General features: G+C 38.7%; 1 protein-coding gene across 3 annotated transcripts in view; it reads right to left on the reverse strand.

Annotated features, from left to right (window-relative positions):
- KIF15 (kinesin family member 15) overlaps positions 1–12,909 on the reverse strand; it is a 77,358-nt gene that overhangs the window by 53,085 nt on the left and 11,364 nt on the right. For all 3 annotated transcript variants that reach the window (XM_027088277.1, XM_027088276.1, XM_027088278.1), the window contains exons 5-6: positions 10,645–10,682; positions 1,167–1,264 (exon numbers count right to left, since the gene is read on the reverse strand). In XM_027088277.1, the coding sequence (XP_026944078.1) occupies positions 1,167–1,264; positions 10,645–10,682 (136 nt within the window). The remainder of the gene's footprint in view (positions 1–1,166; positions 1,265–10,644; positions 10,683–12,909) is intronic.

Genomic DNA, 12,909 nt, shown 5'->3' on the forward strand with positions numbered 1-12,909 from the left:
GCACATCAGTACACTTTAAAGTGGCATCGAACTGTGGTCCCAGGAGCCCTTAAAGTTCCCACCAGTGCCTCAGAACAAAGACAGGGAGGTGGCACTTGAGCATTCCAAATAGGCAATTCCATTTTTTGTTTAATTGAGGTATAATTGATATACAGCATTATACTAGTTTCAGGTGTATAACATAATGATTTGATATTTGTATATATTGCAAAATGATCACAATAAGTCTAGTTAACGTCCATCACCATACACAGTTACATAATTTTTTTCCCTTGTGATGAAAATAGCAATTCCATTTTCACCTGTCTTATATATGAATCAAGTGTTATATTCCTCAAACGACTGAAAACAATGTATTTTAAAAGTCTCTCTTTAAAAAAATAAACAAATAAAAGTTTTCTTTAAAAAGCCTCGCTATAGGATTTTTAACCACAGAAATGCACGTCACTAAACTTACTTCACTGGCACATAATATGTGTGTCTAACTGCAATGGTCAGGCATAGTTTCTGCAAAGGAGTAAGGGGTAAACCAATGCTATATATCAGACTCCTTGGCACATAGGTAATAGAACATAAAACACTAATGGCTCTTAAGCCTGGAATTCCCTAAGCTAAAGACGCACAACCAACAGAGTGACCCAATCTGGGAGCCAATGGAAAATGGAAGGCCACATCGCTAGGATGATGGAGCCACACCACGTGTGAAGCAAGGAGAGCATAGTCAGGTGGTAGCAGGTGCTGCAAAGGAGGTACAGATGGGCCCATTACTAGTGGCTGTCATGAAGATGTAGGGACAGCTGCAGTCAACTGTGAGCCTAGGCGCAGGTAGGTGATGGAGCTTAATGAATTTGTTTTCCTCAGTTAAGGTTTTCTTTACACTTTCTCTCTTGTAAAATCTGAGAGCCTAAGAAGCACTACATTCTTCTTTCTTTCAATGTGGGTTCATGGATGATGCATGTTTTATAGACTAAAAACTTTTAGAAAATAATAAACTCAGAATCCTTAATTTAATCTTAAGAATTGAAAGATTTTTTTTATGACTCTAGCCTAACCACACTGTAGACTCCCGGTGATGCCCCTCCATGTATCATGAGCTAATTATTGGTAGTTAGCTACTCAAAACTAGGTATTTCATAGAATCGCTTTATTTTTACAATAAGTTTTACCTTCTCTTTTTCACGTTCAATTAAGGAAAACAAATATTCAAAACTTCGTGGAATTACTCCTCTCAGGTTATGAGAAAAAGTATCAGATTCAGATGGTCCTAAAGAAAAATGTAAAAAAATATATATATAGCTGTTCATTTTTATTCTGTTAACAGGAGTCTTTCAAAACAGCAACACTGAAAGGCAATTCATATAGAAAAGACAAACTGTATAATCAGTTTCTTTCAGGCCCCAAACAAGATAAATCGTGGTCTGTAACAGATGGCATAATAGAACCTGCCTATCAATGGGACTGAAGAGAAGGGCCCACAACAGCCACTAAGCAATTTTTAAAAGTAGTTGTTGTTTGATAAATTAAAAGATCCATTTCAGTCCCAAGCTTGAAATTCTTCCTTCTGCAGGTACCAAAATTAGCAGAAATAACAAATAATTGTACTTTACTGTTGCATAAGACATTCTGTCTCCTAGGCTGATCTTTATACACTGGCTGTGGGGCCACAGGCTAATTACTTAAATCTCTTGGAGTTTTCAACCATAATATGGAAAGAATAATGGTAATAATTATCTCACAGGGTATAAAAATTAGCATTAGCTAGTATTTTGTTAATTGGGCAATAAAAGCCAAGCTGGTAAGAAAGATACTATAGGAATTCTTCACAAGATTTCTGTACAGACAGAAAACTGAAGAGCAATCCAATCTCTATTTTGTTAACGTTGGGGAAAAGGGGAGATGTGAGTGGATATGTAAACAGCAGGATTTTTTGGATACTAATTCAAGCTATAGCTATATCTGTCAGAAAAAAAACTATAAAGCTAGAAAAGATCCAAAAGTTACTATATGTATTAGTTAAACATGCCTTAGAGGGACTTCCCTGGTGGTGCAGTGGTTAAGAATCCACATGCCAATGCAGGGGACATGGGCTCAAGCCCTGGTCCGGGAAGCCCATATGCCAAGAAGCAACTAAGCCCATGTGCCACAACTACTGAAGCCCATGTGCATAGAGCCCATGCTCCACAACAAGAGAAGCCACCGAAATGAGAAGCCAGTGCACTACAACGAAGAGTTGCACACTGCTCGCCGCAACTAGAGAAAGCCCACACACAGCAATGAAGACCCAACACAGCCAAAAATCAATCAATCAATAAGTAAATTTATTTTAAAAATACATATATGCCTTAGAGACCAAAGGAACTAACAAATGCTGGCGTATGCTAGAAAGTTACAGAAAATAAATTTAAAAATATTATTGTCATCTCGGTGTGCTATACCTTAAAAAAAAAAAGAATAAAAAATATATAAAACAGGGCAGAGAAATGCAAGTAAATGAACACAGAGGACAGATAATATTAGAATATTATCTACAGACAGAAAACTCCGCGGCATGTGGGATCTTCCCGGACTGGGGCACGAACCCGTGTCCCCTGCATCGGCAGGCGGACTCTCAACCACTGCGCCACCAGGGAAGCCCAAGATAATTTTTAAATAAGAAAAAAGCTTGAGGGACTTCCCTGGTGTTGCAGTGGTTAAGAATCCACCTGCCAATGCAGGGGACACAGGTTCAAGCCCTGGTCTTGGAGGATTCCATATAACGCAGAGCAACTAAGCCCATGCGCCACAACTACTGAGCCTGTGTTCTAGAGCCCGCGAGCCACAACTATTGAGCCCACATGCCACAACTACTGAAGTCCGTGCACCTACAGCCCGTGCTCCACAGCAAAAGCCACAGCAATGAGAGGCCCGCGCACCACAACGAAGAGCAGCCCCCGCTCACTGCAACTAGAGAAAGCTTGCCCACAGCAAAGAAGACCCAATGCAGCCAAATATGAATAAATAAATTTATTTTAAAAAAAGAGATAAAAGCTTGAATGGGCATTTTACAGAGAGGCTATTCAAATGTCCAATAAATGTATAAAAGGTGCTTAGTAGTCAATGGACATCAAACAAGTGCAAATAAAAACATGAGATAGTACTATACATACTCCAGAACAACTAAAATTTTTAAAACGGACAATACCAAGTGTGGACATGGATGTGGAGCACTGGGAAATTCCACATCTATGCATCTCCATCATGACCTTTTTACTAAAGTTGAACATACATATACTATAACCCAGCAAGTCCATGCCCAGAAGTTTAAAGTTCAATAGATATGCACTATAAAAGACCCACACGAGAAAAAAATGTCCATAACAGTACTATTCATGTGCTCTAAAACTGTCTAGCAACAGCAGAATAGAAAATGTGGAACTCCTTTAAGATGGCAGTGTGGGAAGATGCAGAGTTAGCGTCTCCCCACAACTAGGGCACCTGCCAGCCGCTGGTGGGGGGCTCTGACCCCAAAGAGATGGGAGGAATCCCAGAGTGAACTGGTAGGATATAGGGGGACCAAGGGGGGAGGAGAAATGGAGGCCAGACAGGATCGGCTCCCCTGAGGCTGGGGAGATCAGGAGAGGGAGGTGGGAGGGACTCTATGGGAAGAGTGGGAGAGGAGCAGAGGGTGATCGCCTGGCCCACTGGTGTCGGGGAGGCTCCTGAGCTCCCAAGCCAGTTCCCCCCCACAAAGCCCCATCCAGGCCACATGGGTTCTGGGGGCACAGGAGGGCTGCTGGGGAGATCAGGAGTGGCAGGTGAGAGGGGCCACCGAGGAGGAGGGGGAGAGAAGCAGAGGGTGTTTCCCCCGCCCACTCGGGCCCAGGGAGCCTACTGAGCTCCCAGACCAGTTTCCTGCCCTCCAAGGCCCACCCCACATTGGTCCTGGGGGTATAGGAGGGAGGACAGGGAGATCAGGATTGGCAGGTAGGAGGGGCCCTTCCAGACCCCAGACCGGAGGAGCAGCAGAGGAGAGGAGGGCGTTTGCCCCACCCACTCAAGCCCAGGAAGCCTGCTGGGCTCCCAGGTGAGGTCCCCCACCCTCTGAGACCAGGGGTGGGGGGCATGCCTGGGCCCCTTCTGGTCCTTGAGCCTAAGCCCCACCCCCCCACAGCCCCCAGGGCCTTTTCCAGCCCTGTGGGTGCTGAGTATTGGCCCCACCCACCACCCAAACCTCACCCTTGCTTAGGCCCTGCTCTCCATAGCCAAGGCCTTCCCCCCCGCTCCTTTTTTTTTTCTTTTTTCTTCTCCCTCCTCCTCTTTTTTACTATTGTGGTACTGACGTACCTTCCAGTTGTTGATTCATCTGTATTTTTATTTTTACATTCTTTCTAATATATCTATTAGTTTCCTAGTCTAATTTTATTTTTTACTTTGTTATTGTTCTCTTTTCTTTGCCACCCCACACAGCTTGTGGGATCTTGATTTGTGAGCACAGGGTTGGGCGGAAGCTCCTGTGGTGGGAGCTCTGAATCTGAACCACTGGACTAATAGAGAACCTCAGACCCCAGGGAATATTCATCAGAGTGAGGTCTCACAGAGTTCCTCATCTCAGCACCAAGACCCAGCTCTACCCAAGAGCCTACAAACTCCAGTGTTGGAAGCCTCAGGCCAAACAACCAGTAAAACTGGAACACAATCCCACTCATTAAAAAAAAAAAAAAGACACAGCAAAAAAATATGTCACAGATGAAGGAGGAAGGTAAAAAAAACCTACAAGACCAAATAAATGAAGAGGAAATAGGCAAGCTATCTGAAAAAGAATTCAGAGTAATGATAGTAAAGATGATCCAGAATCTCGGATATAGAATGGAAGCATGGATTGAGAAAATACAAGAAATGTTTAACAAAGATCTAGGAGAACTAAAGAACAAACAAACAGAGACGAACAACACAATAAATGAAATGAAAAATACACTAGAAGGAATCAGTAACAGAATAACTGAGGCAAAAGAAGGAATAAGTGAGCTGGAAAACAAAATGGTGGAAATAACTGCCGAGGAGCAGAATACAGAAAAAAGAATGAAAAGAACTGAAGACAATCTCAGAGACCTCTGGGACAACACCAAATGCACCAACATTCGAATTATAGGGGTCCCAGAAAAAGAAGAGAAAAAGAAAGGGTCTGAGAAAATACTTGAAGAGATAATGGAAAACTTCCCTAACATGGGAAAGGAAATAGTCACCCAAGTCCAGGAAGCACAGAAAGTCCATACAGGATAAACCCTAGGAAAAACACACCAAAACACATATTAATCAAACTAACAAAAACTAAGTTCAAAGAAAAAATATTAAAAGCAGCAAGGGAAAAACAAAAATTAACATGCAAAGGAATCCCCATAAGGTTATCAGCTGATTTTTCAGCAGAAACTCTGCAGGCCAGAAGGGAGTGGCAGGATATACTTAAAGTGATGAAAGAGAAAAACCTACAACCAAGATTACTCTACCCAGCAAGGATCTCATTCAGATTCGATGGAGAAGTCAAAAGCATTTCAGACAAACAAAAACTAAGAGAATTCAGTACCACCAAACCAGCTTTACAACAAATGCTAAAGAAACTTCTCTAAGTGGGAGACACAAGAGAAGAAAAAGACACACAAAAACAAACCCAACTAACACACCATTGTAAAGCAATTATATTCCAGTAAAGATGTTAAAAACAAACAAACCCAAAACAATTAAGAAAATGGTAATAGAAACATACCTATCGATAATAACCTTGAATGTAAATGGATTAAATGCCCCAACCAAAAGACACAGACTGGCTGAATGGATACAAAAACAAGACCCATATATATGCTGTCTACAAGAGACCCACTTCAGACCTAGGGACACATACAGACTGAAAGTGAAGGGATGGAAAAAGATATTCCATGCAAACGGAAATCATAAGAAAGTTGGAGTGCAATACTCGTATCAGATAAAATAGAGTTTAAAATAAAGACTGTTACAAGAGATAAGGAGGGACACTACATAATGATCAAAGGATCAATCCAAGAAGAAGATATAACAATTGAAAATGTTTATGCACCCAGCAGAGGAGCACCTCAATACATAAGGCAAATGCTAACAACCATGAAAGGAGAAATTGACAGTAACACAATAATAGTAGGAGACTTTCTAACACCTCACTTACACCAATGGACAGATCATCCAAACAGAAAATAAATAAGGAAACATAAGCTTTAAATGACACAATAGACTAGATAGATCTAATTGATATTTATAGAACATTCCACCCAAAAGTGGCAGAATACACTTTCTTCTCAGGTATACATGAAACATTCTCCAGGACAGATCACATGTTGGGTCACAAATCAAGCCTCAAAAAATTTAAGAAAATTGAAATCATATCAAGCATTTTTTCTGACCACAACGCTCTGAGACTGGAAATCAATTATAGGAAAAAAAGTGTAAAAAACACTGGAGGCTAAACACTGTGCTACTAAATAACCAAGAGATCACTGAAGAAATTAAAAAATACATAGAAACAAATGACAATGAAAACACGATGACCCAAAACCTATGGGTTGCAGCAAAAGCAGTTCTAAGAGGGAAGTTTACAGCAATTCAATCTCACCTCAAGAAACAAGAAAAATCTCAAATAAACAATATAACCCTACACTTAAAACAACTAGAGAAAGAAGAACAAAGAAAACCCGAAGTCAGTAGAAGGAAAGAAATCATAAAGATCAGAGCAGAAATAAATGAAATAGAAACGAAGAAAACAATAGCAAAAATCAATAAAACTAAAAGCTGGTTCTTCGAGAAGATAAACAAAATTGATAAATCCTTAGTCAGACTCATCAAGAAAAAAAGGGAGGGCTTCCCTGGTGGCGCAGTGGTTGAAAGTCTGCTTGCCAATGCAGGGGACACGGGTTCGTGCCCCAGGCTGGGAAGATCCCACATGCTGCGAAGCGGCTGGGCCTGTGAGCCATGGCCGCTGAGCCTGTGCGTCCGGAGCCTGTGCTCCGCAGCAGGAAAGGCCACACAGTGAGAGGCCTGCGTACTGAAAAAAAAAAAAAAAAGAAAGAAAAAAAGGGTGAGGACGTAAATCAATAAAATTGGAAATGAAAAGGGAGAAATCACAACTGACACTGCAGAAATATAAAGGATGATAAGAGACTACTGCAACAACCATATGCCAAAAAAATGGACAACCACGAAGAAATGGACAAATTCTTGGAAAGGTACAATTTTCTAAGACTGAACCAGGAAGAATTAGGAAATATAAGCAGTCCTATCACAAGTAATGATATTGAAACCAGAATTTAAAATCTTCCAACAAACAAAAGTCCAGGACCAGATGGCTTCACAAGTGAATTCTATCAAACATTTAGAGAAGAGCTAACACCAATCCTTCTCAAACTCTTCCAAAAAATTGCAGAGGGAGGAACACTCCCAAATTCATTCTACGAAGCCACCATCACCCTGATACCAAAACCAGAAAAAGATATCACAAAAAAAGAAAATTATAGACCAGTATCACTGATGAACATAGATGCAAAAATCCTCAACAAAATCCTAGCAAACAGAATCCAACAGCACATTAAAAGGATCATACACCATGATCAAGTGGGGTTTATCCCAGTGATGCAAGGATTCTTCAATATACGCAAATCAATCAATGTGATACACCATATTAACAAACTGAAGAATAAAAACCATATGATCATCTCAATAGATGCAGAAAAAGCTTTTGACAAAATTCAACACCCATTTATGACAAAAATTCTCCAGAAAACGGGCATAGAGGGAACTCACCTCATCATAATAAAGGCCATATATGACAAACCCACAGCAAGCATCATGCTCAGTGGTGAAAAACTGGAAGCATGTGCACTAAGATCAGGAACAAGACAAGGATGTCCACTCTCACCACTCATACTCAACATAGTTTTGGAAGTCCTAGCCACAGCAATGAGAGAAGAAAAAGAAATAAAAGGAATACAAATTGGAAAAGAAGAAGTAAAACTGTCACTGTTTGCAGAAGACATGATACTATACATAGAAAATCCTAAAGATGCCACCAGAAAACTACTAGAACTAATCAATGAATTTGGTAAGGTTGCAAGATACAAAATTAATGCACAGAAATCTCTGGCATTCCTATACACCAACAACGAAAAATCAGAAAGAGAAATTAAGGAAACACTCCCATTTATCACTGCAACAAAAAGAATAAAATACCTAGGAATAAACCTGCCTAAGGAGGCGAAAGACTTGTACTCAGAAAACTATAAAACACTGATGAAAGAAATCAAAGATGACATAAACAGATGGAGAAATATACCATGTTCTTGGATTGGAAGAATCAATATTGTGAAAATGACTATACTATCGAAAGCAATCTACAGATTCAATGCAATCCCTATCAAATTACCAATGGCATTTTTCACAGAATTAGAAAAAAAAAATCTTACAATTCATATGGAAACACAAAAGACACCGAATAGCCAAAGCAATCCTGAGAAAGAAAAATGGAGTTGGAGGAATCAGGCTCCCTGCCTTCAAACTATACCACAAAGCTACAGTAATCAAGAGAGTATGGTACTGGCACAAAAACAGAAATATAGCTCAGTGGTACAGGACAGAATGCCCAGAGATAAACCCACACACATATAGGCACCTAATTTAAGACAAAGGAGGCAAGAACATACAATGGAGAAAAGACGGCCTCTTCAACAAGTGATGCTGGGAAAACTGGACAGCTACATGTAAAAGAATGAAATTAGAACACTACCTAACATCATATACAAAAATAAATTCCAAATGGATTAAAAACTTAAACGTAAGACCAGACACTATAAAACTTTTAAAGGAAAACATAGGAAAAACACACTTTGACATAAACCACAGCAAGGTCTTTTTTGATCCACCTCCAAGAGTAACAGAAATAAAAACAAAAATAAACAAATGGGACTTAAACTTAAAAGCTTTTGCACAGCAAAGGAAACTATAAACAAGACAAAAAGACAGTGCTCAGAATGGGAGATAATATTTGCAAATGAAACAACAGACAAAGGATTAATCTCCAAAATATACAAACAGCTTATGGAACTCAATACGAAAAAAACAAACAATCCAGTTAAAAAATGGGCAGAAGACGTAAATAGACATTTCACCAAGGAAGACATACACATGGTCAAGAGGCACATGAAAAGATGCTCAACATCACTAATTATTAGAAAAATGTAAATCAAAACTACAATGAGGTATCACTTCATGCCGGTCAGAATGGCCATTATCAAAAAAGCTGGAAACAATAATTGCTGGAAAGGGTGTGGAGAAAAGGGAACCCTCCTGCACTGTTGGTGGGAACGTAAAGTGATACAACCACTATGGAAAACAGTATGGAGGTTCCTCAAAAAACTAAGAATAGAATTACCATATGACCCAACAATCCTACTACTGGGCATACACCCTGAGAAAACCATAATTCAAAAAGACACATGCACCCCAATGCTCATTGCAGCACTATTTACAATAGCCAGGACATGGAACCAACCTAAATGTCCATTGACAGATGAATGGATAAAGAAGATGTGGCACATATATACAATGCAATATTACTCAGCCATAAAAACAAACGAAACTGAGTTATTTGTAGTGAGGTGGATGGACCTAGAGTCTGTCACACAGAGTGATGTAAGTCAGAAAGAGAAAAACAAATACCATATGCTAACAAATATATATGGAATCTAAAAAAAAAAAAAATGGTACTCATGAACCTAGTTGCAGGGCAGAAATAAAGAGATAGACATAGAGAATGGACTTGATGACATGTGGTGGGAGGGTGAAGTTGGGCAAAGTGACAGTAGCGTCAACATATATACACTACCGAATGTAAAACAGTTGGCTGGTGGGAAGCAGCAGCATAGCACAGGGAGATCGGCTCGGTGCTTTGCGATGACCTAGAGGGGTGGGATAGGGACAATGGGAGGGAGGTTCAAGAGGGAGGAGATACGGGGATATATGTATGCATATGGCTGATTCGCTTTGCCGTGCAACAGAAACTAACACAGTATTGTGAAGCAATTATCTCCAATAAAGATCTATTAAAAAAATAATAGAAAATGTGTTATATTCATACAATAATCTATTATACAGTAATGGAAATAAACTACTACTACATGCCATAACATTAGTGAATCTGACAAACCTCAGGCTGAGAGAAAGAAGCCACACATAAAAGAGTAAATACAGTAAAATTTCATTTGTAGAAGTGAAAAACAAGCGAAACTAGTGATGACAGAAGTCAGAGTAATACATATGTGAGGGGACAGCAGTGGGAGTAGTTACTGACTAGGAATCTTGGTCTGGGTAGTGGTTATACAGGTACATAACATATAAAAACTCATTAAACCCACTTCAAAAATTGTTCATTGAGCACATACTCTGTGCTAAGCATTGAGCTGGGAACACAGCTAAAAACACAGACTTTGCTATAATGGAAGTCGCAATCTGACAGAAGCTTGGGAAATAACCTTAATTTTATGAGGTCAACATCATATACCAGAAAGTATTCCTTTCCAAAAAATATACTAAGTTCTGTCATCACAAAAAGAGTAGACTAAGCCAGTAAATGTTAATCTCTAATTTACTTACCCATCATAGTAAATGTTTTCCCTGAACCAGTCTGTCCACTGTAAAAAAGAATGTTTCATACATTATTTTCACACATGAAATTTAGAAGACTACCCTATTTTAATATGGTCTACTAGTATATAAATTTTCCCCACAAAGAACTGTCTTTCGTTTTTAAAATTATATCAGGTAAAAAGTGAATGATACATGTTCTTTCTCTCCTATTCTACCACTAAGACTTAACCACTCTTAACTGTCTAATAAATGCTTCTGGATTATACAGACATGGCCATCAGAGTTTTCATTTAATTTTTATTTACAAAATTGGAATGATGCTATTCATACTTCTCTGCAACCTGTTTTTTTCCCTTAATTTTTATCTCACACATCTTTCTATGCTGGTAAATAGAGATCTGCCTCTTTATTTTTAATGGCTACATAGTATTCCATGGATGTATCATAATTTATTTAATCAGAACCAACTAGAAATTTTTTTCCAATTTATTCTATTCTAAATAATGCATCAATTCTCTTCCTAAATTCTCCCTTTAAAAGATACTAAGATGTCTTCATTTAAAAATAAAGCAATTAAAAACATCCTTATGCTATAGGCTTCATTTTTTTTTGTATAGTGTCATATCTCCTCAGGTACACCAAGAAACAGGAGAAACAAAAAACTAAAGTTAAAATTTAGGGACTTCCCTGGTGGTCCAGTGGGTAAGACTCCATGCTCCCAATGCAGGGGGCCCAGGTTTGATCCCTGGTCAGGGAACTAGATCCTGCATGCATTCCACAACTAAAAGTCCACATGCCGCAACTAAAGATCCCACGTGCTGCAACTAAGACCTGGTGCAGCCAAAATAAATATAAATAAATATTAAAAGAATAAAAACAAAATAAAAATTTATGTTGAAGATAGATGTCAGTTAGGATGTTAAATGTGGTTACATTGGACTCATGGCACAAATATAAAATTTTGAGTTTACTTTTTGGTTCAATGCCCCAAGAGCTAGAAAACAGTATAATCTAGTTGGTTACCTCTTTCTTTCGGAAGTAGGGGGAAAAAAGTTCTTCAGTTAACTCAGAATAAGAAATGGATACTGTTGAGCGTCCTACTTGAAGGTGAAGGGGACACTATTAACAATAACTCTAGAATTGAGACTGTCTAAGGTAAACCAGAAGGTATGCTCAACCAACCTATAAACCAATGCTCACTTCTCTCCATATGTTTCTCATTTCTGCCCTTGACTACCAAAAGCAATTTTCAAATTAAATATTATAATTAGTATGCTTAAGGATCTTCAAAGAAAACAGTTCTGAAGATATATAATCTCTGGTAACTGTGGCTCTTATTTCAAATTGATTTTTGAGCTCTACCACTCAAAATATTCTGTGGAAAAAAAAATCTTTTTTTTTCTTGAGAAGACATGAGAAAATGGTTATCTGCTTCATGGGTCAAGAGAGAATATTTAGTTCTGCTGAACACAACTGAAAAGTAAGCATGAAAGGCAAAGGCAAATTTTCAAGGAAGAATTTGTGCACAAGATGAATCCAAGCTTTAAACTTCTTATTTTTTATTTTCTTGTATTTTGAGCCAATTACAGATGAACCAAGGGCGAACACACAAAAAAAGCATCAGCTGCTCAAAATTAATTACATAATTCACTACATCCTATTAAAAACCTCTGGTCCTAAATAAAATTAGGAAGTCTATTGCTAGAAGAAAAGGAAAAAATAATTGTACTACAAATTATATTCCTATTTATGAAATAAATCTGAAATGATTCACCTTGTAAAAAAAACTGACCTTCTAGAACTGCCAAGGTTGTCAGCTTACATTCCAACATTAAACGTAGAGCAGTATTTTAAGGCTGCCAGCATTTAGAAATTCAGAATCATCATGCACTTTTTTTTTTTTTTTTTGGGCTGCGCTGTGAGCCTTGCAGAATCTCAGTTCCCCGACCAGGGATTGAACCCAGGCCCTCGGCAGTGAAAGCACCAAGTCCTAACCACTGGACCACGAGGGAATTGCCATCATCATGCACTTTCAATATATATTTGGAAGACAGATTGACAGTTTCTTATACTATATGACCCAGCAATGTATTCCTACATATTTACTCAAGTGATTTGGAAACTTATGTTCACACAAAACCCAATATTTGAATGTTTGTAGCAACTTTATTCATAATTGCTAAAAACTGGAAGCAACCAAGATATCCTTTAACAGGGGAGTGAATAAAAAAACGGTGGTAAATCCACACAGTAAAATACTACTCGGCAAAA

The sequence above is a fragment of the Aethalodelphis obliquidens genome, unplaced genomic scaffold, assembly GCF_003676395.1.
Source record: "Aethalodelphis obliquidens isolate GAN/ISIS:26980383/991018 unplaced genomic scaffold, ASM367639v1 scaffold62, whole genome shotgun sequence".
NCBI lineage: Eukaryota > Metazoa > Chordata > Mammalia > Artiodactyla > Delphinidae > Aethalodelphis > Aethalodelphis obliquidens.